The sequence below is a fragment of the Mustela nigripes genome, chromosome 13 (assembly GCF_022355385.1).
Source record: "Mustela nigripes isolate SB6536 chromosome 13, MUSNIG.SB6536, whole genome shotgun sequence".
NCBI classification, from domain to species: Eukaryota; Metazoa; Chordata; class Mammalia; order Carnivora; family Mustelidae; genus Mustela; species Mustela nigripes.
This window is the reverse complement of record NC_081569.1, coordinates 108,442,928-108,466,348: the sequence shown is the minus strand read 5'-3', so window position 1 is coordinate 108,466,348 and position 23,421 is coordinate 108,442,928. Positions and strand designations below refer to the sequence as shown.

At 37.2% G+C, this 23,421-nt stretch overlaps 1 protein-coding gene across 1 annotated transcript in view; it reads left to right on the top strand.

The window, feature by feature from the left end:
- The window catches only part of KCNH5 (potassium voltage-gated channel subfamily H member 5), a 320,730-nt gene that overhangs the window by 57,693 nt on the left and 239,616 nt on the right, over nucleotides 1–23,421 (top strand). The window contains exons 5-6 of the mRNA XM_059371301.1: nucleotides 2,773–2,888; nucleotides 8,530–8,922. Coding sequence (XP_059227284.1) covers nucleotides 2,773–2,888; nucleotides 8,530–8,922 — 509 coding nt within the window. The remainder of the gene's footprint in view (nucleotides 1–2,772; nucleotides 2,889–8,529; nucleotides 8,923–23,421) is intronic.

Sequence of the window (23,421 nt, the reverse complement as noted above, 5' to 3'; positions counted from 1 at the left end):
TCACAGGAAATATTTCAGTTGCCAACATTGTTACTGTTATTTGAAGGGACCCTTACCACTTTTACCCAACAAAGGGAAACCATACCAAACCCAAAGATGATAAAACAAAATGGGGCTTATTTTAGATCTGATTTTTAAAGTTACAAATAAGCCTTAATCAGTTAATTAATGGCCTGTTTTAGGCCGGGACCTGATCCAGTGCTCAATACGGAGAGAACAATAGTGAGAACGGATGACATGTTAACAACTGCATAAGTGTTGCTTGTGCCATGTGAGATATGTAGCTTATGGTGTGCAAGCACAGAGAAGGGTACTTCTCTTATGAGTGGATCAGAGAAGCTTCCGGAAGGAGATAGTGCTTTAACTGAGTCTGGAGGTACCAGTAAAGTGTTGGCTAGACAGGTGGGGCCAGGGGAAGCATTTCAGGCAGGCAGAGTGATATATTGCATGAAGCCGGGAAGTACTGAATATCATGGGATGTACAGAGAATTCCTAGCAGATTTAGTTATAGTTTTGAATTTATTCTTTTTAAAATTTGCTGCTGATTTTCATAAGGTTGAAATACAGAGTATTTATGAAGACGTAGAAGGAGATGAATGCAGAGCAGACCTCTGGGATCAGAAACTAAATCACCTGTATACCAAGGATATGCAACATTATCCTCAATGCCTCCAGGGATTTCTTAGAGAGTTTGAAATAGGGGAAGGGCATGGACCACGTGTGTGCTTTAGAAAGCACTTTGGCAGCAATGTAGAGAGTTGCTTGGTCAGAGAGCAGATAGAGAGTATAGTCTTTTAAGATGCTGCCTCCTAACTTAGATGGAAGATGATATGCTCCTTGACATATAGGGATGGAGAGAGGAAATTCAGCTTGAGTATTTATTAAAAAGTTATAGCCTATAAGGTTTAGAGATGACTGGATATGTGGATGTGCAGATAATAGTGAAGGAGGAGGATGAATTTCAAGTTTCTGATTTGGGCAACAGAAATATTGTGGGCCCATTCACCAAGTCCAGGAATACACGAAAAATGCAGAGTTGGAAATGGAGGGCGATGATGAGATCAATTTTGGGCATGTTGAGTGTGAGATGCCTGTAGAGTATCTTAGTAAGAGGTGGCTAATGGCTGGCTAGATACTAGATAGGTCTTGTGCTCAGAAGAAAAGTCTAGATTGGTGATATAGATTGCATATTTGTCTTTGACAATGATGTTAAGTTTGTTTTGTTTTGTTTTTTGTGTTTTTGTTTTTTTAAGCACATTACACAGGGTTAGTCTTAGGGTTACATTCCCAAAGGCTAACATTTTTTTTTTTTTCTTCTAGTCACTAGTATAAAGTCCACTAATAAAGAATTAAGGGGCTTCTATCAACTGATGCTAGTTTACTTATTTTCTAATCCATTTGTTGTATACCATAGACAGAGCTGAATTGGTGAGGAAACACAAATCTTAACTGAAGTCAGAATTAGCCTGAAGAATGTTATTAAAGTATGATATCATCTACCTAGTAGAGTTTGAAAGACATTTGACAGGTGTCTTCCCAGGATTTCTTCCTTCATCTTTTGTCACATTGTCTGAAATTTTATTATTTCCTTTACAGTCATTCCTTGGGACCATCAGGAGTTTTCCTTGTTAAGGAACTGTTTGACAGATAACCTAGTTAGGAACAATAGCATAAAAATTATCAAAAGGTCTTAATGGAATCTTGAATAAATTAGAGTCTTTAGGATATCTAGAGAAAGGATAATTGAGATAGGACTGGAGTGTGGTTAGTTTTGCTACACTTATTCACATCTCCTTGACAGTTCCTTGAAATTAATTATTTTAATAGTGGAAATTTGAGGCCTCCGAAGAAATTTCTCCCTCATTAAATTCACATCCCTTTCTCCCAGAAGTTAAAATTACTACTCTTTCAGAAAACAATATTAGAGATTCTCAATATTTAAGGAATGATCTTTAGATTATCACTGTAGTTGTTAAGAGAGAAATAACATTTGTCTATGTAACAAGAAAGATGGAAGTGTGGTATGAACCATAATAGGTGAGATTTGTCAAAATTGGGCTTCATTTTCTTATGCATATCTATCTCCACACAATGCACAATAGAACTGTTTTCATTAGGTTGTTCTACTAAATGTCCCCCACCCCCTACTTTCAGGGGCTTAACACAACAGAGGCATGTTTCTTGCTCCCATTACAGTCCAAGGCAGGTGATCCTTGGCATATGACAATCTCCCATGCACTGATTCAGTGCTTTACCTTTCCTTGGGGCCTTGTCGTCACTTGCATCCAGCTGGTAGAAAGAGGAAGAAAGTGTAGAGAAGTCTTACTTGCTTCTTATGTTGCAGCATGTGCATGAGTAGGAGTGACCCACATCACTTCTGCTCTTATTCCATTGATGAGAACTAGGGACATGGACATAGCTAGATGCAAGGAATGCTGGGAAGGGTCTTCCTGGCTGGGCAGCTGCATTCTGGTAACAAGTCTATATAATGCAAGGGGGAGCACAGAGTTTTGTGGGCAGCTGTACCTTGGTTACTGAGATGACGTAATAGGTATGAGCAAAACACAAAGGTCATATATAGAAATTGCTCATTACTTTATAGCTGTACCTGAAATGTGATGATGTCTATGCAGAAATAAAATGCTTTAGATTGATACTTCTGTTAGTGCTGGATGTTATGTGATTTCTGAGATCCTCTGAATATTAGCAAGAATGTTGGCTTCCATATTCATTATATGTGAAAAACTGAGACTTTCTCTCCTTTCTTTTAAGGTTGGACAAAATTTGCCCGATTGACGCGGGCTTTGACAAATAGCCGAAGTGTTTTGCAGCAGCTCACGCCAATGAATAAAACAGAGGTGGTCCACAAACATTCAAGATTAGCTGAAGTAAGTGGGAGACTAGCTTTCCTTCCCAAGATCGTGGGTGTGGTACATTTTTTCCCCCCAAATGATTCAGTATAGATGCTCTGGTGATTATTTTACAAGTCCTTATCTTCTCATTATCTTTCCCCTGTGGAATTACAGAAATTTGAAATGTATCTTTTTATTTTCTCTTATTTTTGAAATGGGAAACTAATTCATGACATCCCAAGTGGTATTTGTAGAGGGTGAGGTTTTCTTTGAGTAAATGAGTTAGGACGTTCACTCATCTCATCAGTTGATGTACGCAGCACACACTCTTTGAGAGTTTTTTCTGTGCCTGGTTCTCTATAAAGGATGTGAAGACAAATAAGCAGTGGGCTCTACCATCAAGGAATGAAAGGTCAAGCAGAAGAAACTGATAATAGGATGTGATAAACAGAATGTTAGGGTGCAGGGGGGAACACACACAAGAGCATTTACCTAGATTTGGGGCTCTAGGGAGGCTTACCTGAGTGAGAGGAAACCTGGGCTGAGTGAGTCTTGAAGGAAAAATACGAGACCTGGGTAAAGAAGGACTGCAGGTCATTCCTGCCAGGGAGACCGGCATGTGCAAAGGCTCAGAGATGAGAAAGTCTGATTGACTTTGAGTATGAGTTCAGTGTGGGTGAAATCAAGTGAAGGAAACTTTAAAGTGATATAGAGTGAAACAGTGGTTGATGTCCCATGTGCTAGGGAAATGATATGAACACATTTGTGCTATAGAGAATACTTCTCCAAGGGAGATTGGTCCCTATGGTTTCCTTTGCAATGCCATGTTTTTCTTGTATTAATTTAAAAACATGATTCTAAGAAGGGGGTCTATAGATTTCACCAGATTACCAAAAGGGATCTGTGGTACAAAAATGATTAAAAAACTAGTGGCTGTGTGTTGAATGGGTAGATAGGGAAACTAGTTAAGAGGACTTAAGTAGTAAATCAGCTAGCCTGACCATGGCTTTCAGCAAGGAACCCCAAAATGGAAGTGGGCAGATAGCAAACACTCCAAGATTAGAGTCCACACATTTGTTGATAGATAAGACTTGAATATGAAAAAGAGGATGAGTCCAAGACAACTGGGTAGATAGTGCTGTTGGCTAAAAAAATGGCAAATATAAGAAGAGGAGAAGGTTTAGGGGCAATGGTAATGAGCTCAGTTTGGGGCATATTAAGTTTAAAGTGCCTGATAGGAAATCTGAGTAAAGATGCTACAAAAGCAGAGGGATTTCTGGGTCTGAATTGCAGGCCTTGGTGCCATAGGACTAGATGAAGTTTCCCAAAGATAGTATATTGAAACCAGAGAGAAAAGGAATTCAGGAAAGAACTCCAGGGCAGCTAGAAAGCTTTGTTGTTCACATGCCTTCTGTAATCATCCCTTGTCCTCCTCATGTGAATGACGCCAGAAGCTAACTAAACTACAAAAACTTGGCTGAGCACTTAGTGGGCGCTCACAGAATGTTCTGAGGTAGCTTACCGAAGAAGAGAAAGATGAAATTCAATATTTATGTTCATCAGTTTGCTCTGCTGGAGAAAAGTGAGTCGGAGAGCTCCAGAGTAACTTTCTGAACTAGTGGCAGATATTAAATATGGTTTGGAGAGGGTTAGGAAGTAAAGTATGTTCCTTGAATTTGGAGGGCTCTGGTGTTTTTCTTGGACCATCACTAATGGGGCACTTAGAAGGCTTCCTGCTCTGAATAGTACTGTTAGCTTGAGGAGAGATGAATACTTGGATGTGCAAACATGTTTTTAAAAGTCTTGGTAAGATATTAACATAATTAAATATTAACTACTACTAATAATCACAATATTTTGAAAGACAATATGCAATCAGGACAAGATTTAAAGCAGGCTATTTGATACAACTTCCTTTGTCAATAATGCTTATTATAAAGTACTACTTGGTTTTAAGGCTTCCTTATCTGCCTTGAGTTGTCCCTTTTTTCTACAAATCACACAAGTGGAGGGGCTTATTTCTGTGACTGCTGTCTTTTACAGTCATGATTACTTCTGGGTCTTAACAATACCTTATTCAGAGTTATTCTCTTTTCTGTTATACAACTGGGCAAGAACAAGAGGAAGGAAAAGAGGAAAACTTTTTAACTTAGTGCCCTGAAACACTCGTTGGTTTTTTCTTCTGCATCAAGTGGGAAGTTTCTTTCCCCTTGATAGATTTTTTACTTTTATTTTTGAGGAAATTTCACTCCTTTTTTCTTCCCGTCTGATTTTTGTTTTATTTTTGCATCACCTTTGGATTAGTGATAGTTTCTTTATTGGTCATCCCTAATCACAAAACTGACTCAGACACAGAACTGTTTTCTATCAGGTCATAGGCTTGATTTCAGAGAACATGAAGAAATAATGAGATTCTCAAAAGATATTTTATCTACATGTGCTCTTGGTCCAAAAGTTGTGACCCAGAAGAAGGAACAAGTTAGCAACAGGATATTATTTCAAAAAATGTTATTCGGAGTCAGATAATTTGTTCAACCTGACAATTTGGATTTGCTATTCAAGTTCAGGTTTGCAGTTTTCCCAAGACGTACAAATTTTATCACAATGTCATTGGCACACCTATGTTTGGAGACAGTTCCTGGTTTCAAAGATCCGGGTGTCTCTGCAGGCAGTTCATCAGTTATCCACAGGAACTGACGTCCCACAGACTAGCTTCAGCTGTTCACTTTTACAGTGGGGGGAGATATATATCTGTAGCAATGTCATGTCCATGGTCCTGATTCTATTAGTGTCAGTGCTCTCAGATATTCAGAGAGAAGGAACGTGTTTGGTTTGGTACAAAAATATATCAGAAAATGTGTTTTCATCCCACGCCACCTAAGGCTCATCACTTCTCAGAGTACAAGTGGAATAGCGTCCTTAGTGAGATATTGAAGGATTGTTACTCAGGGCTTTATAAAAGCGCTCCAGAGTCCAAGTGAAGATTAAAGTCGTGCTCTGCATATGAGAGAGACCCAAGTGTAAGCATGAGTGTCCCTTTGTGGCAGATGCCATGCTTCTTCCCCTCCTTCCTCTCGGCCTGCTTCTCCTCCTCCTCCTCTTAGAGCATTTCTGGATCCTTTTACATATGCAAGTCACTGTCTGAAGAACTGGGTCCTGAATGTTTAAGGAAATATCAGACAAGAGTTTTACCTTGGACTGTACATTATAATCACTCAGGAAAGGTGTTGGAAATAAAGATTGCATAAGATGAATTTTAATTATTGTCAGGGTGGGGGGCATTTCTAGGTATGAGTATATCATCATTTAAAAATTTTCTCCAGATGATTCTCTCTCATTTGTAGCCAAATTTAAGGGAAACTAACCCAAGGAGTGGTCCCATTCCAACTCTAGAGATGACATTGTACATCCTACCAGGATGCTGAGCAGGGTCGGCTTGTCTGTAAGCAGTGTGTGGGACCACAGAATTTATAAGGGTCCATGGGGTGTTTGAATTTCTATTAACAGTAGGAGGAAAAATTGAATTTTTAGGTAAACAAGTTGGATTTATAATACTTATTCTTCTTTGTAACAATACACTTGTAAAATGCAATTTTTATTTTTTATTTTTTTTTTATGGAAAAAGGGGTCCAGGGAGGCAAAAATGCCTAGGGCCCATGAAGGTCATAAATGCACCCTGGCACTAAGTTGATTTTCTAAGTCTGATTTCTTTGTGCTTCAACTATAGGCTGTGTAAATATAGATGGTAAAATATTAACATTGACTATGAAGAAAATTTTCATGTTGAACTCAGTGAAATTGGAATGGATAGACCAGTGGCTATAAAGAGAAAGAGAAGCCATGATTATGTATGATTCTGTCTACATAAAGCTCTATCCCAACACGAAGCTTACATTCCTGGTAGGAAAATCTGTTGCTAAGGAATTTAAGACCCAGTGGGAGAAATAAGGCTAGGATACTGATAATGAGGACGAATACATAAAAGTCTTTCTAAATAGTTGTCATAGCCCCCAAACAAAAAACAGTAGTGAAAATACACAACTAATGAGAATACTAGTGATGTTTTTCACATTTCATATATTAATAATGGGTATTATATACTTAGTTTTCAGTTACATAAGTTCCATGCACAAGAGAAACTTTTCAGGATAATCCTCAAGTTTCAAGAAGTGCTAGTTTTGTTTTGCCTTGTGGTATTTGAGTTATGTGCTAATAGGCATTTTTGTTTATATCTATTCTTATATTCAGATATTTAATGCATTTATAACTTTATGATAACTTTTTGACTGCTACCTTCTGGATCCCATTACTCCTAGAGACACTGAACACTTGGGTATATAAGATGACAAAGCTGCTGGAAATATTTATCAAAGTCCCATTTACAAACTCCTCAACCCGTAGGTTTACTTAGCCTTAGCTTCATTGATGGCATGGAGCAGAACTCTCTGACTCATTCCTTCAACTCCTTTTCACAATTTCCAAGGTCCAGGTTCTGGAAAGCAATACAAAGTCTGTGTTACTTTTGCCCAGGGCTGCCCAGGCCTCTATTCTTGCTCTGTCATCTGCTTTTCCCCTTCTTCTCTTTAGTTAGACCTGCTTAGAGTAAGTCAAAGTTCATATCACCTTGTAGTAAAATTTTTTCTGTCAGTCAAAAAGGTATGGAGAAGCAAGCCTGAGTATTTAGCAATTTTTATTTCCCCAAAGTGAACATGTGTCTGGACAGGAAACAATGTCTGGACAGTTCTATAAGTACTGATTGAAGGGAGAATAGGAAAAAGCAGGCTATAACATTTACGACCCTGATATCACTGTGCCACTCATTGGACCCCTTACTGAGTCCCAGCAAGATCACCAGCATTGTGGTCCTGGGGTTCGGGGAGGACATCAGTATCAAAGTTATGTTCCCTGAGGTGCTAAGTATGTGTGAAGAATGGATAATGGTGAGTCACCCACATAACTGTTGGACAGTCAGTTAGAGATGTGTGATTTTAGGCAGGGTTGCAAGTGAGTGTACAGAAAGCAATCTCAGAAGTGGATGTCCAGCAGTGCCATAGATCATTGTTGGTGCTGGAGGAAGTCATCAAGAGGATATGACTGCTGGCTGATCCCAGAACTGAACCCAGGCAACTGGAGATTCCTTCCAGTCCTTGGAATGTACTCTCTGCCCACCATTCCCACAGTGGGAGCCATTTCCAAGGACATAGCCTTGAAAGAATAGGATGTTGTTGAGGTCATTTGGACTGTATGTGACTGGATCCAGTTAGGGTATCTACTAAGTTTTTAAGATTCCGGTGGGTGGGTACGGAGGTCCACTTGTCTTACCGTTTCCTGTGACAAGCCTTATAAGTATGTTCCCTTGCTTATTAAACCACCATCTAACGATTTGGCATGGTCTTTCCTTTTCTTTGTTCTCTCCTTCTGCTTGGTGTTTGGGGACCAGTTTGTGAACCAACAGTTGGCCAGTGGAGAGAAAGCCAGATACAAGAGCAGACAGATTAACTTCCTTTGAACTATTTTTGGTACAACTCAGAAGACAGGGACAAAACTATAGGATGTGACTGGTCTTGAAACCAGGAGTCATGAAAAATACACTGTGGTTTGACTTCCAGTAAGTTTGAATTCATTACTAATTGCAGAGATGACCAAGTCATTTATATACACATTATCTCTCTTTTAGGTTCTTCAGCTGGGATCAGATATCCTTCCTCAGTATAAGCAAGAAGCGCCAAAGACGCCACCACACATTATTTTACACTATTGTGCTTTTAAAACTACTTGGGATTGGGTGATTTTAATTCTTACCTTCTACACCGCCATTATGGTTCCTTATAATGTTTCCTTCAAAACGAAGCAGAACAACATAGCCTGGCTGGTGCTGGACAGTGTGGTGGACGTTATTTTTCTGGTTGACATTGTTTTAAATTTTCACACGACCTTTGTGGGACCTGGTGGAGAGGTCATTTCTGACCCCAAACTGATAAGGATGAACTATCTGAAAACTTGGTTTGTGATCGATCTGTTGTCTTGTTTACCTTATGACATCATCAATGCCTTTGAAAATGTGGATGAGGTAAGTTTCTTTTTTTTCTGAGTACTGTGGATCATGTATTTTGAGAAAATTAAGATAAAAAGAGTTTACAAATAATCCAAACTTCTTTTTAGCAACCACTTTTAGCCTTTACCCTACTTGCCATAAAGTATAATATCAATGACTTTAATTTTCATCTGCTTCTTTTTCGTGCTTTCTGGTTGATAATACCAATTACTAGGACAGTGGTTGTTGTTCAAAGTTGCAGTTTGAAAAGGTGGGGGTTGTGGTTGGAGGAGGTGGAACAGAAGAAAAGCAACAGCATTTGGGGGTCAAATAACGTAATGAATTAGGTAATTGATTAAAAGAGATGAAACAGATGTATTTTCTTTGGACAACAGATGTGTTCTATGCATCTATAAAACTTTTGACTCCTCCTCTCCAGTTATATATGGTAGCAGTGCTTGAGTTAACTAAAAAACAAACAAACAAAAAACAGAAAAACAAACTTCTATGGAAAATCCTCAAATTTTTGCCTTTTTGATTTCTTCTTTATAGCCTTTGTTTTAAATTTTGTCTAAGTACATTTGTGGTTAGAGACTATCTTGGATGACTTCTGATGTCTGGTCTAGTTCAAGGTTCTCTTCATTAAGTATTATATGCACAACTAGAAATACTTAAAATGTGTAGGCACCTGGGTGGCTTGGTTGGTTGGGTAGATGACTCTTTATTCCAGCTCAGGTCATGATCTCAGGGTCCTGGGATTGAGGCGTGCATTGGGCTTTGCATTAAGTGGGGAGTCTGCTTGAGGAGTCTTTTTTCTCCCTCTGTTCCTCCCCCTGCTTGCATACTCTCTCCTTCCAAAACAAATAAATCTTAAAGGAATACTAAAAATGTGCAATATCTTTTTTTTTTTTTAAAGATTTATTTATTTGTCAGAGAGCATACAAGCAGGGAGAGCAGAGGGAGAGGGAGATTCAGGCCTCTGGCTGAGCAAGGAGCCAATGTGGGACTCAGTCCGAGGACCTTGGAATCATGACCCGAGCTGAAGGCAGACGCTGAACCAACTGAGCCACCCAGGCATCCCTACAAATGAGTAATATCTTAAAAGACCACTTCATCCAGGGCTTCCTAGCTTTTAACTTAATAGTGGATGATATCCAACTTGCTACAGCAAGCTAATAGGATGCAACCAATAATTTCAACTAATAATGTAAAAATGAGTCCATATAGAATGCATCTATTATTAAAATGTGTTTGTAATGATGATATTACAAATTTAATTTCCCCAAAGATTCTACTCTGTCCTTGTAAACTGCTCAGATGGAAATCTCTACTCTGTTGTTGTTACTCTATGTATGTTGGAAGATAGATAGAAACTATTCAGTGACTTTTTTCCCATAAAATTTCTACACTCAATTAACTTTAGTAATATTAAAAAAAAAGATTTTCCTGAAAGTTAAGTGTAGATACTGTGTTTTGATGCTGTACGCATTACTTTAAAAATTTCGGAAAAAAGAGGAATTATAGTAAATTGTTTCCTAATTTCAGATTCCACTTACATGCTTTTAAAGGTAGATTTATTTCTTTCTTATTTACCTTCTGGAAGGCATTGAAAGGAGTTAATTTTGAAAATGTGAAATATGATAAGGAGATGATAAGCAGTGTATATTTCACTTCCTGTATGAATTAATATATTAAGATGAACAGATTAAGATTTCAGTTATTTAGAACATAGTCATAAAGATTTGAATAACAATCAAAAGATTGGTTCAGTTTATACATAATACACTAAATATTTACAAAATAATAAATGCATTTAACATAATGTATTAATAGATCAAGAGATCCTCAGCCTCATGCATATTAAAATGCAAAGTAAAACTACAAACTATACTGACCTACCATTTTCACTTTTCACACTGTTGTAATAAAAACTTTGTTAACACACTAGGTTGGTGAGTGTGGTAGCTAAGAAGGTACACTGTTTAGATTGTCTTTCGTGAAAATCTGCTGTCTGGAGCTCAGTTCATAGCTTCCTGGAACCTGCTCTTGGTTTGGGAAAGCCAATTGTTAGCATCTTTTTTAAACTCAGCACTCATTCAGTGAGTCATTGCACTGTCCCTCTAGTAGCTTGAAACTGACCATCGTGGGAGTATTTACACTCAGAAAGCCCAAAATGCTATAAATAAAGGCGGTTTTTTTGTTTTGTTTTGACTGACAGCTGCTGCATTTTCTGATCTGCTGCAGTTCACAAACTGAAGCCATGTTTCCTCCAGGCTACTTTTAGCCAATAATTAAGGATGGTGGTAATATTATAATTTAGTCTAGTCTTACTCAATGCAGAACTGCTCTAACGAGAAACTTTTGCTCTGGGGCTCCCCATTCACACATGTCAGAACTACATTTTGGTTCGGAGACTCCTACCTCCTCTGTTTGTCTTTCCTAGACCTTTCTCTTGTAAAACTTGCACACCTAACCCTGACTTGGCAGAACTCCATAGGGGACCTGCACTGAGCGACGGTATGGGTACGCTCATACATTGCTCAAGGGAGTATAAGTTGGTAAAACCTCTTTGAAGGAGGATTGACAATATCTCATTTTGAAAAAAATAAAACAAAAACTCTAGAGCAAACCACTTTCAAATTATTTAGGGAATTCTTTTGTTATTTGCTTCCATGTCAGCAAACAAGATTATGTACAAATATGCTATTTATGGTGGAATCTTAAATCTACTATGGTTGTTTTCCTGTACTTTCCACTTTCCTGAGAGTTAATAAACAGCTGGATTTATTGTTTGCTTCGTTTTTTGTACTTATCGCCAATTCAAACTCTAAGCTCCTTGCCTGTGGTCTACATCTTCTCTCATTACATTGATGCAATCAGTAGTCGATCAACATTATTTTCTTAAACAAATCTCTCTTTACTGCCCCCTCCCACATGATTAACTTTGGCTAATTATAATATTCTAGGCTAGAGATAATTAGGATTTCTGACCCTTTATGCGTGACTTGTTTTCTTTTTGAAAGTTTGGTGTATCCTCTCTGCCCCAGAGTTCTGAGACTTTCTGACCATATGCCTTAGTGTGGGTCTGTTTTCATCCATTTGGCTGGGCAGTGACCGTGGCCCTTTTCAGTCTGGCAAAGTGTGTCTTCTGTCTTCATTTCTTTCTCCTGTGATGATTATCTCCACCCTTCTTCCCATTTTTTTTTTTTCCTTGCTGGAGCTCCTTTTTTTCAGATACTGCACCTTTTGGACTAGTCTAATTTTCTTTTTCTTTTCTCCTATTTTCCAATGCTTCCTATTTTTGCTCTCCCATCTGGGAGATTTTCTCAACAGTATTTTCTCACATTCTTTGTCCCTAATGATTGTTTGTGCTTAAAGTCTATTTGGCTTGATACTAGCAGAGCTACATTAGCTTTCATATAGTATTTAGTATATATATTTCTATATTAAAATTTTTTTATTTTTAGATTTTATTTATTTATTTGACAGACAGAGATCACAAATAGGCAGAGAGGCAGGCAGAGAGAAGTGTGTGTGGGGGAGCAGGCTCCCCACCTAGCAGAGAGCTCCATGCGGGGCTTGATCCCAGGACCCTGAGATCATGACCTGAGCCGAAGGCAGAGGCTTTAACCCACTGCGCCACCCAGGCGCCCCTTCTATATTTTAAATTTTATTATAGATTATTATACTCCAGCTCTATCTTCTATAGGTAATATATAGATTCTGAGAGTATAACTGACAAGCTTAATCTGTACATTTATCAAAATTAATTGCATTTTGATTTACTTAGAGAATATTCTTTTCTACTTTAAAATGCTTTTTCTTTCCTTTTCTCTATGTTTTTATTTCCTTTTTCTTTTTTTCTTCCATCTTTTGGATTGAGTTTTTTCTTTCATCTACTGGATTCCCTCTACTATTTTGGAAGTTTTTTTGTTAATTGATTACTCTTAACATTTTTATTTATTTTTTTTAAAGATGCTTATTTATTTATTGAAGAGGGAGAGATCACAAGTAGGCAGAGCAGCAGGCAGAGACGGGTGTGGGGGCAGGAAGCAGGTTCCCTGCTGAGCAGAGAGCCCAATGCAGGGCTCCATCCCAGGACCCTGAGATGATGACCTGGCCGAAGGCAGAGGCTTAACCCACTAAGACACCCAGGTGCCCCATTTTTAGCATCAATATGTGGCTTATTAGTATCTTTACTTGCCTCCTAATTAGTATCTTGTCTCCTTTTACATTATTATTGTCTGGTATTTTGCATCTATATTGTTTTTAACTTTCTTTTCTAATTAATATATTGTTGTCTTATTTAATTCCAATACTTAATTAGATATACCCACATGTCTGCTAGTTTCTTTGCTCACATTATTTTATGTATTTTTGATTTTCTGCTGGTTCAGTTCCTGTGGGTTGGCTGTGTATTATCTGTTATATGACATCCAACTCTCTGGAACATACTGCTTCAGGGAAACCTTACTACGTTATGTTAAAAAAATTCAACTGAGTAATTTTAAAGATCATATTGGCTTTATTTCATGATTCGTGAGTTGGGTAGCATCCCATCTAGCAAATAGAAAGGAGCTCTGAGGAGCTGTACAAAACAGAAGACTTTTACAGGCAGAAGGGAGCCAGACAAGGACATCATTAGCAGAGTGGGTTATTTCAGGCAATGTCACCTTCCTTTAGGGGCAGGCAGAGAGTCCGTTAGGCAGGTTACCTCACTACTGCTGACCAGGTAATTCCAGACGGACTGGTTAAGATCACATTCTTGGGAGAGGCTGAAAGTGCCTTTAAGTTGGTGTTAAGTCTTGGTTTGTTGACATGGACTTAGCACAAGTGACTCCATTTTGGGCCTCTTGTCTTTTAAAAAATGATGATTTCCAAGCAACTGTAATGAATATCTTCATTGTATTTCATCTTCATTTATGTACATGAGTGCCCATGAATGTAATTAAAGCTATTTTTCTTTTGTTGCTTTGTGTGTGTTCATGAGTGCTGTACCGTTTGTTGTGTGATTGGGGACTTAGGCCTTCCCTAGGACATGTTTGTTTTGAGCTTTTGGGTAGTTACTCCCGCTCTCAGTTTCTGTGTCTGTTAGAAAAGAAAGGGAATACCTAATTATTTACACCACAGGGTGGTTATAAGGAACAAATGGGAATAGAGACAGGAATGGATTTTGCTTGTAGAATTTTGCATTTTTTAGGGGATGTTATTATTTCATGTGTGTATGTTTGCTTCCTTAGCTTGATCATATACCTTGTGACTGTGAAGAATGTGGCCCATCTCCTTGATAATCCTTTATCACTCTTAGTACATATCAATGGCTCACTGACCTGAAGCAATGAAGTGTTAACGAGGTTTTAGTAAATTGTACAGTGACATAAAACTTAAGAATGATGAAGCGAGATGGTGGTGGCTGGGGAATAGGAGAGTATGAATCTGAAAATAGTTTAATCCGTTAATGTGATATGGGTGCAGGACTTAATAACTCTTTATTTTCATGATTGTCTCAGTTGATGTGCTCTCTGAAGTGTAATTTGATTTACTAGGAATTCACGAACTGGATATGTGATTCTGTAAGAGAGCTGTGAGGCACAGAAGGCAGCATCCATTAGAGGAAAGTATTCTGTTTGAGAAGAAGTAATGCAGATTTCCTAGGAACCATAACACAGGGTTAAAAAAAAAGTTGTCACTAGGAATCCAAGGAATAGAATCAAGCTCTTTTGTAGGCGCATTTTACAGCTCTGGGTGGTCCTCAGAACCTGATTTCTGGGAGGCTGGGGGGACCTGGGCACTGAATTATATAGGGCATCAGAGAAAGATATGGCAGCTGAAGATAATACACGATTTGGTAGTGTAAGTGAGCTTAGGAAACAACGCTACATAAGTAAAGTGTAAGTGGTAAATATGATAAACTAGGTCATGACAAATTGAAATGGGGGAAAAGATCACTTATGTATTGTTTTAGGAGGCAAAATGAATGAGACAGCATTGCTAAGTGGAAATGTATAAATATTTTTAATTTCCTGAAAATCTTATGTAAAATGATTTCTAAATTTTTTTGCAGATTATGCCTGAGTTATTGTGTTTAAGCATACATTGTTTATAGTGCAGTTTTTTGTTTCTTATCAAGCCATCAAATCAAGTATTGGAAATTAAAGAAGCTAATTATGCTTGTAGATTTTGGTGACTTTTTCAGCCTCTGATCTTTTTTTCTCCCTTCAGTTGAATCTCAGACCCTCTACCAAATATAGCATGTTAGAAATTGTTATTTAATACAGTTTGGTTGCTATTACTTTTTTATTAAAGCCTACAGATAATTTGAAATAATGTTTCAGTGGTCAGGGCACCTGGGTGGCTCAGTCATTTAAGTGTCTGCCTTTGGCTCAGGTCTGATCCCAGGGTCCTGGGATCAAGTCCTGCATGGGGCTCCCTTCTCAGTGGGGAGTCTACTTCTCCCTCTCTCTGCCTGCTGCTTTGCCTACTTGTGCTCTCTATCTCTCTGTGTCAAATAAATAAATAAATAAATAAAATCAATCTTAAAAAAAAAAGTTTCAGTGGTACAGATAAGGACTATTTAATATTTCTTTTTCTTAGTTTTCCTAAATTTAATCTAATTAAATGCATCGAAACCCTGTCCAGTCCACCTTGGAATCGATTGATTTTTCTCATCTGTGTATTTGCATAGATGATAATGGACTTTTTTTTTTTTTTGATAATGGACTTTATTTTTAAGACCAATTTAAAATTCACAGCAAAATTGAGAGGAAGGTATAGAGAGTTTCCATACAGAGATTGCCAACCCCCACCCCCCAGCCTCTCTCATTATCAACATCCCTTACCATAGTGGTACATTTATTACAATTGGTGAACCTATACTGACACACTGTTATCACTGAAAGTCTATGCTGTATGTTCTGTGGGTTAGGATAAATGTATAATGACATGTATTTACCATTACAGTATTATACAGAGTACTTCCATTGCCTTAAAAATTCTCTGTGCTGGGCTAATTTAGTCCTTCCTCCTCCCCTTACCCCTAGCAATCACTGATCCTTTTACGGTTGATACAGTTTTGAATTTTCCAGAATGTCATATGGTTGGAATCATATAGTATGTAGCCTTTTCAGATTCGCTTCTTTCATGTTTTAATATGCATCTAAGATTCCTCCATGTCTTTTTATGGCTTTGGCTCACTTATTTTTGGAGCTCAATAATATTAGATTGTCTGGATATACTGGTTTATTTTTCTACTGAAGGAGAAACTGGCTGCTTCCAAGTTTTGGCAATTATGAATTAAAGCTGCTGTAAACTTTGTGTGTAGGTTTTTGTGTAGGAGTAAGTTATCAGCTCATTTGGGTTAATTCCAAGAAACACAATTGCTGGATCATATGGGAAGATTATGTTCAATTTTGTAAGAAATTGCTGAACTATCTTCCAAAGCTGCGGTACCATTTTGCATTTTCATCAGCACTGAATGAGAGTTCCTGTTGATCCACATCTTCACCAGCATTTGTTGTTGTCAGTGTTTTGGATTTTGATCATCCTAATAGATGTGTAGTGTTGTCTCCTTATTGTTTTAATTTGCAATTCCCTAATGACATAAGATGTTGAACAGTTTTTCATATACCTGTTTTCTATCAATATATTCTTTGGTCAGGTGTCTGTCCAGATCCTTTTGCTCATTTTTTGATCAAGTTTTTAATTTTCTCCTTGTTGAATTTTGAGAGATCTTTGTATGTTTTATGTAATGGTCCTTTATAAGATAGGTCTTTTACAAAATATTTCTTTCATTCTGTGGCTTGTCTTCTTATTATCATGATCGTTATCTTTCACAGAACAGTTTTTAATTATTTTTTAAAATTATTTCTTTTATGGATCATGCCTTTGGTGTATCTAAAAAGTTATCACCAAAACCAAGGTGACCTAGTTTTTTCCCATGTTATCGTCTAAAAGCTTTAGTTTTGTGTTTTAAATTTAGGTCTGTTATCCATTTTGAGTTAATTTTTATAAAGGGTTTAAGGTCTGTGTGTACATTCATTTTTTTTTTTTCCATTTGGATGTCCAGTTGCAATATTTGTTGAAAAAACTATCTTTGCTCCATTGTATTGCTTTTGCTCCTTTGTTAAGAACAGTTGATTATATTTATGTGGGTCTGTTTCTGGGCTCTCTGTTTTGTCTCATAGATTTGTTTGTCTCTACTTCCACTGCATTGTCTTGACTACTACAGACTTAAAGCAAATGTTGAAGTTGAGTAGTATCTGCCCTCTAACTTTGTTCTCCAATATTGAGTTGGCTTTTCACAACTTTTTCTCTTCATATAAACTTTAGAATCAGTTTATTGATATCCACAAAATAACTTGGTATTTTGATCAGGATTGTGTTATAACTACAGATCAAGAATTGACATCTTTTTTTTTTTTTTGAAGATTTATTTATTTTAGAGAAATTGTAGGGGGAGAAGTGGAGAGAGAGGGAAAGACAGAATCTTATTATTTTTAAAATTTATTTATATTCAGTTAACATACAATGTGTTATTGGTTTTGGAAATAGAGGTCCATGATTCATCAGTCTTATATAATACCCAGGGCTCATTACATTGTGTGCCCTCTTTAATGTCCATTATCCATTTACTCCATTCTGCCTCTCCCCTCCAGCAACCCTCAGTTTGTTTCCTATGCTTAAGAGTGTCTTATAGTTTATCTCCCTCTCTGATTTTGTTTTGTTTTATTTTTTCCTTGGAAAGAGAGCATCTTAAGTAGACTTCCTGCTGAACGTGGAGCTCAATGTAGGGCGCGCTCTCATGACCCTATCACGACCTGAGCTGAAATCAAGAGTCAGGTGCTTAACCAACTAAGCCACCCAGACACCCTGAGAAGAACTGACATCTTGACAATATTGAGTATTCCTCTTCATGAGCATGGGATGTCACTCCATTCATCTAGTTTTCCTTTGATTTCCTTCATCAGAATGTTGTGGTTTTCCTCATAAACATCTTTTATTTATGTGATTATAATGTTAGCTGTAGGTTTTTTTATAGATGTTCTTTATCAAGTAGAGGAAGTTCCTCTCTTCCTAGTTTTCTGGGAGTTTTTATTATGAATGACTATTCTATTTTATTAAGTGCTTTTTTTCTGCATTTATTGATATAATCATGTGATCTTTGTTCTTTAGTCTGTGATGTTATGGATTACCTTAATTGATTTTTGAGTGTTATACCAGCCATGCATGCTTAGAAGAAATTCTACTTGGGCATATTATATGATCATATTTATATATTGTTGATATATTTGATATATTATATATTTGCAATTTTTTTGAGGATTTTTGCATTTATGTTCATAAGAAATATTGGTCTGTAGTTTTCTTTTCTCATAATATTTTTGTCTGATTTTGGTAGTAGGGTAATTCTGGATACCAAAAGATGAGTTAGGAAGTATCATATCTTCTTCTACCTTTGGAAAAGATTGTAGAAGTTGGTATATTTCTTCCTGAGATATTTGGTAGAATTCACCCATGAACTCATCTGGGCCTGGGGTAATTTTGGAAGGTTATTACTGAATTGATTTGTTTAATGGATATAGTTCTTTTCAAATAGCCTATTTTTTCTTGTGTGAGTTTGGGCAGGTTACATCTTTCAAGGAATTGGTCCATATCTTCTAGAATTATTCATAGTATTTTATTACTATTTTTAAAAAATTTATTTATTTATTTATGAGAGAGAAAGAGAGAGGAAGAAAAAGAGAGAGAGAGAGAGAGAGAGAGAGAGAGAAGAGGAGGAAGATAGAGGGTGAGGGAAAGAAATCCTCAAGACTTCCTGATGAGCATGGAGCCCAGAGTCCAATGTGGGGCTCTGTCCCAGGACCTGAGATCATGACCTGAGCCAAAACTGAGAGCTGGCTACTTAACTGACTGGGCCACCCAGGCTCCCCTCTATTACTGTTATTGTTACTATTCTCTTAATGTCTATGTAGTGATGTTCTCTCTTTTATTTCTCTTATTAGTGATTTGTGTCTTCTCTATTTTTTTTCTTATTAAGCATGGCTAGAATCTTAATTTTATCTGTCTTTCTAAAGAGCAGGCTTTTGGTTTTGTTGACTTTCCTCTATGATTTCTTTTTTTCAATTTCATTGATTTTTTTTGTTCTAATTATGTCTTTTCTTCTTGATTACTTTATACTTAATTTTCTCTTTTTTTTTTTTCAGTTTGCTAAGGTGGAAGTTCACATTATTGATTTTTGATCTTCCTTCTTTCCTAGTATTTGCATTCAAAGCTATAAATTTCCCTCTAAGCACTTCTTTCACTTCATCCCACAAATTTTGATACATTGTATTTTCATTTTTGTTTAGTTCAAAAACTTAAAAAATTTTTCTTGAGGTTTCTTATTTGATCCATTTTTGTTTAGAAGTATGTTGTTTGTCTCCAAGTATTTTGAGATTTTCTCTCTGTTGTTGATTTCTAGCTTAATTCCATTGTGATCTAAAAGCAAACACTCTATGACCTCTGTTCTTTTAAATTTGTTAACGTGTGTGTTGGGCCAGAATGTGTTCTTAGTAATGTTTTATGTGAGCTTGAGAAGAATGTGTTTTCTTTGCTGTTTCCATATAAAATAGTTGATCAATGTCAATTATGTCTGGTTGATTCATGGTGCTGTTGAGTTCTACTATGTTTTTACTGATTTTCTGTCTCCTAGATGTGACTATTTCTGATAGAGAGGCATGGAAGTCTTCAACTATAACAGTAGATTTATCTGTTTCTCCTAGTAGTTCTGCTCGCTTTTTCTTCACATATTCTGATGTTCTCGTTAGGTGCATATACATTAAGGCTATTACCTTTTGGAGATTTGACCATTTTATCATTATTCAGTGCCCCTCTTTATCCTGATAACTTTTTTTGCTCTGAAGAGCATGAGACTTTTTTTTTTTTTTTTTTTTAAGATTTTACTTATTTATTTGACACAGAGAGAGACATCGTAAGTAAGTAGAGGGGCAGGCAGAGAGGGGTGAGGGGCGGCAGGAAGCGGGCCCCCTGCTGAGCAGAGAGCCCAATGCGGGGCTCTATCCCAGGACCATGAGATCATGACCTGAGCCAAAGGCAGAGGCTTTAACCCACTGAGCCACCCAGGCGCCCCAAGAGCATGAGACTTTAACTGTGATGAAATCTTCATGTTTTGTCTTGGGGGTGATTCTACCTTCTAGTCAGACATAGGTTTTTTTTAGTGCCTGCTTTCAAAAACTTTAGCTACAGTTTTAAGTCCTTTATACCTCCCAGTTCTTTTCTGCTTGAGAAAGCACCTTAACAATGTTAGTGATTCTAAGAACAATAAAAAAACTGCTTATACTTTTACTGAGGATTAGATTGGTGGTTTACCCACACTTGACTTTCACCCATAGATTCAGAGGAAAGTATATGGCTGGCCACCCTATTTAGCATCCTTTATTTCTTCTCCAAGTGAAAAGTTAGGATTGGGTAAATTTCAAGGATTGGTGGAAACAGCAAGGTGAGGATTTTGAGGCAAAAAATTCAAAGAATATGAGGGCATAAACTGTTTATGCTTCCTGCTGAAGAGTTACTGTGTCTTTGGGAAGTTCCTATGATGAAAAATCAAACCATTTGCCTGGGCAGGAGAGTCCTAGAAATATTAAGTCATGCTAAGGAAGACAGGACTAGCACAAAGTCATGTGAACATCAACAGTTAAGTATGGTTTCAGTTCTGAGTGTTCAGGCTGAGTGTGAGGTTGTACAGTGTCAGTTCTCTAGTCTTTAAGTCAGGATGGTCCTAGTACTTGCCAATTGAGTCTCATTTGCTTACTTTTGTGTTGCCCCCTTGGCAGAAGGGCACAACTAACACAGCTCTGTGGACTGCTACATAGATAGCTATGAGGTCAAGTCTTGCAGAAGAGGATGCCTTCTGCTGCCTTACTGGTAACCCGTGATTTCTGCCCTGTATCCTTCTGAGTCTGAGTTCAGTTTATGGCAGTCTTATGAGTCTGAATGTTTACTTGGTCAGCATTACAGATACAAATATGGATTTTATAATCAAATGTCTTGTGTGCAATTTTCCAGAAGATGTCAGTTTTCACTGCAATTTGTTTGTGCTTATGTCATTGTGTCAGTCAAAATCAGTTACCTTTAGTTACATTCACATTTATACATAAGCTCATACTGCATTATGAATGGCCAAACTCAAAAGTTTTTGTTTGAACTTTTGCAGATGTTGTAAGTGTTTTGGCTGCAGTAAGTGAAGAGGCCTAGAGGATAGGAGGTTGTGCAACTGTTGTTTTGTGATGATTACAAATCATTAGGCTAGCAGAATTTTTAACTCAACTATGCTAGAATTTTACAACCATTTGAATTGCTTGTTTTCAAGATTAAAATCTAACAAACATTTAATAGTAGCACATGTATTTAACAGTTTTACTTTTATTGGCAAAGAAAGTATTCATATTTAAGGAATAAAATTTCCATGTACAGAAGCCTGTCAGTACATGCAATAAAGCTATGTCACCAGGGATTTCATCAAGATCAAAAGCTTTTGCACAGCAAAGGAAACAGTTAACAAAATCAAAAGACAACTGACAGAATGGGAGAAGATATTTGCAAACGACATATCAGATAAAGGACTAGTGTCCAGAATCTATAAAGAACTTAGCAAACTCAACACCCAAAGAACAAATAATCCAATCAAGAAATGGGCAGAAGACATGAACAGACATTTCTGCAAAGAAGACATCCAGATGGCGAACAGACACATGAAAAAGTGCTCCATATCACTTGGCATCAGGGAAATACAAATCAAAACCACAATGCGATATCACCTCACACCAGTCAGAATGGCTAAAATCAACAAGTCAGGAAATGACAGATGCTGGCGAGGATGCGGAGAAAGGGGAACCCTCCTACACTGTTGGTGGGAATGCAAGCTGGTGCAGCCACTCTGGAAAACAGCATGGAGGTTCCTCAAAATGTTGAAAATAGAACTGCCCTATGACCCAGCAATCGCACTATTGGGTATTTACCCTAAAGATACAAATGTAGTGATCCAAAGGGACACATGCACCCGAATGTTTATAGCAGCAATGTCCACAATAGCCAGACTATGGAAAGAACCTAGATGTCCATCAACAGATGAATGGATCAAGAAGATGTGGTATATATACACAATGGAATACTATGCAGCCATCAAAAGAAATGAAATCTTGCCATTTGCAACAACGTGGATGGAACTAGAGTGTATCATGCTTAGCGAAATAAGTCAAGCAGAGAAAGACAACTATCATATGATCTCCCTGATATGAGGAAGTGGTGATGCAACATGGAGGCTTAAGTGGGTAGAAGAATAAATGAAACAAGATGGGATTGGGAGGGAGACAAACCATAAGTGACTCTTAATCTCACAAAACAAACTGAGGGTTGCCGGGGGGAGGGGGTTTGGGAGAAGGGGGTGGGATTATGGACATTGGGGAGGGTATGTGATTTGGTGAGTGCTGTGAAGTGTGTAAACCTGGTGATTCACAGACCTGTACCCCTGGGGATAAAAATATATGTTTATAAAAATTAAAATAAAAAAACATATATAACCTTCAAAAAAAAAATGTTCATCAGAAACATGGAAACATAAGAAAAATTTAAATTTTAATGCTAATTAAAGAGATGAGAATTAGGCAAGAGTTTTCTTTATCAGATTAGTAAAAAAATCCCTACAGATTGTTTGGATGTGAAATAACTAACAGGAATAGATGCTATCAGTTGGAATGCAAATTGGGACACATTTCTTTAAAGCAATTAGACAATATGTCTTAAACTTTAATTATGAAAAAATGCTATTGCCCTTTTACTTATGCTAGGAACTGTTCCAACCAGTAATTAGAGAAGTGTCCAAAGATAGTATGGTGGTTGTGTATGTGTGTGTGTGTGTGTGTGTGTGTTTGTGTATGTGTGTGTGTGTAAAATATGGCAACTGTAATGCTTTTCTAATACCAAAATATTTTCAATAAATGAAAGTTTAAAAAAAAAAAAAAAAAAAAAAAGCTATGTCACCAGGACTGATAATTTCTTTTCTTTAGTGTGATTAATAAGCCATGTACATAGATTGAATTTTGAGATGTAGTACATTCAGAAATATAAAGGAATAGCTCAAGAGGGATGTATTTTTCTCTCAAAGTCATCCTTTAATTAAAAAAAAATGCCTATGTGACTTCATTCATCCATTCATTCAACATGTATATATTGAGCTACTTCTTTATTATAAATATTGGGAATCTTAGCAGTGAAGAAGCACACAAATCCTCCCTACCTTCTTGGAACTGTCAAAGAGAAATTGCACTGAACACTTGTTAAGAATGGGAAGAAAGGTTTTGTTCAAGACTAGTGGAGTAGAGGAGGGAGATTGAACTTTGCTGAAACAGAAGGCGAAGAAGTTAGTCAATGTGGTTAAACCACCTGTGTTTGCTAATTGGTGTCATCAAAGTTAGGCTCCTAATCTCCCACAGACACTGAGAGATAGGGGGGCTATTGTTGCTAATAAGTTTCAAAGGG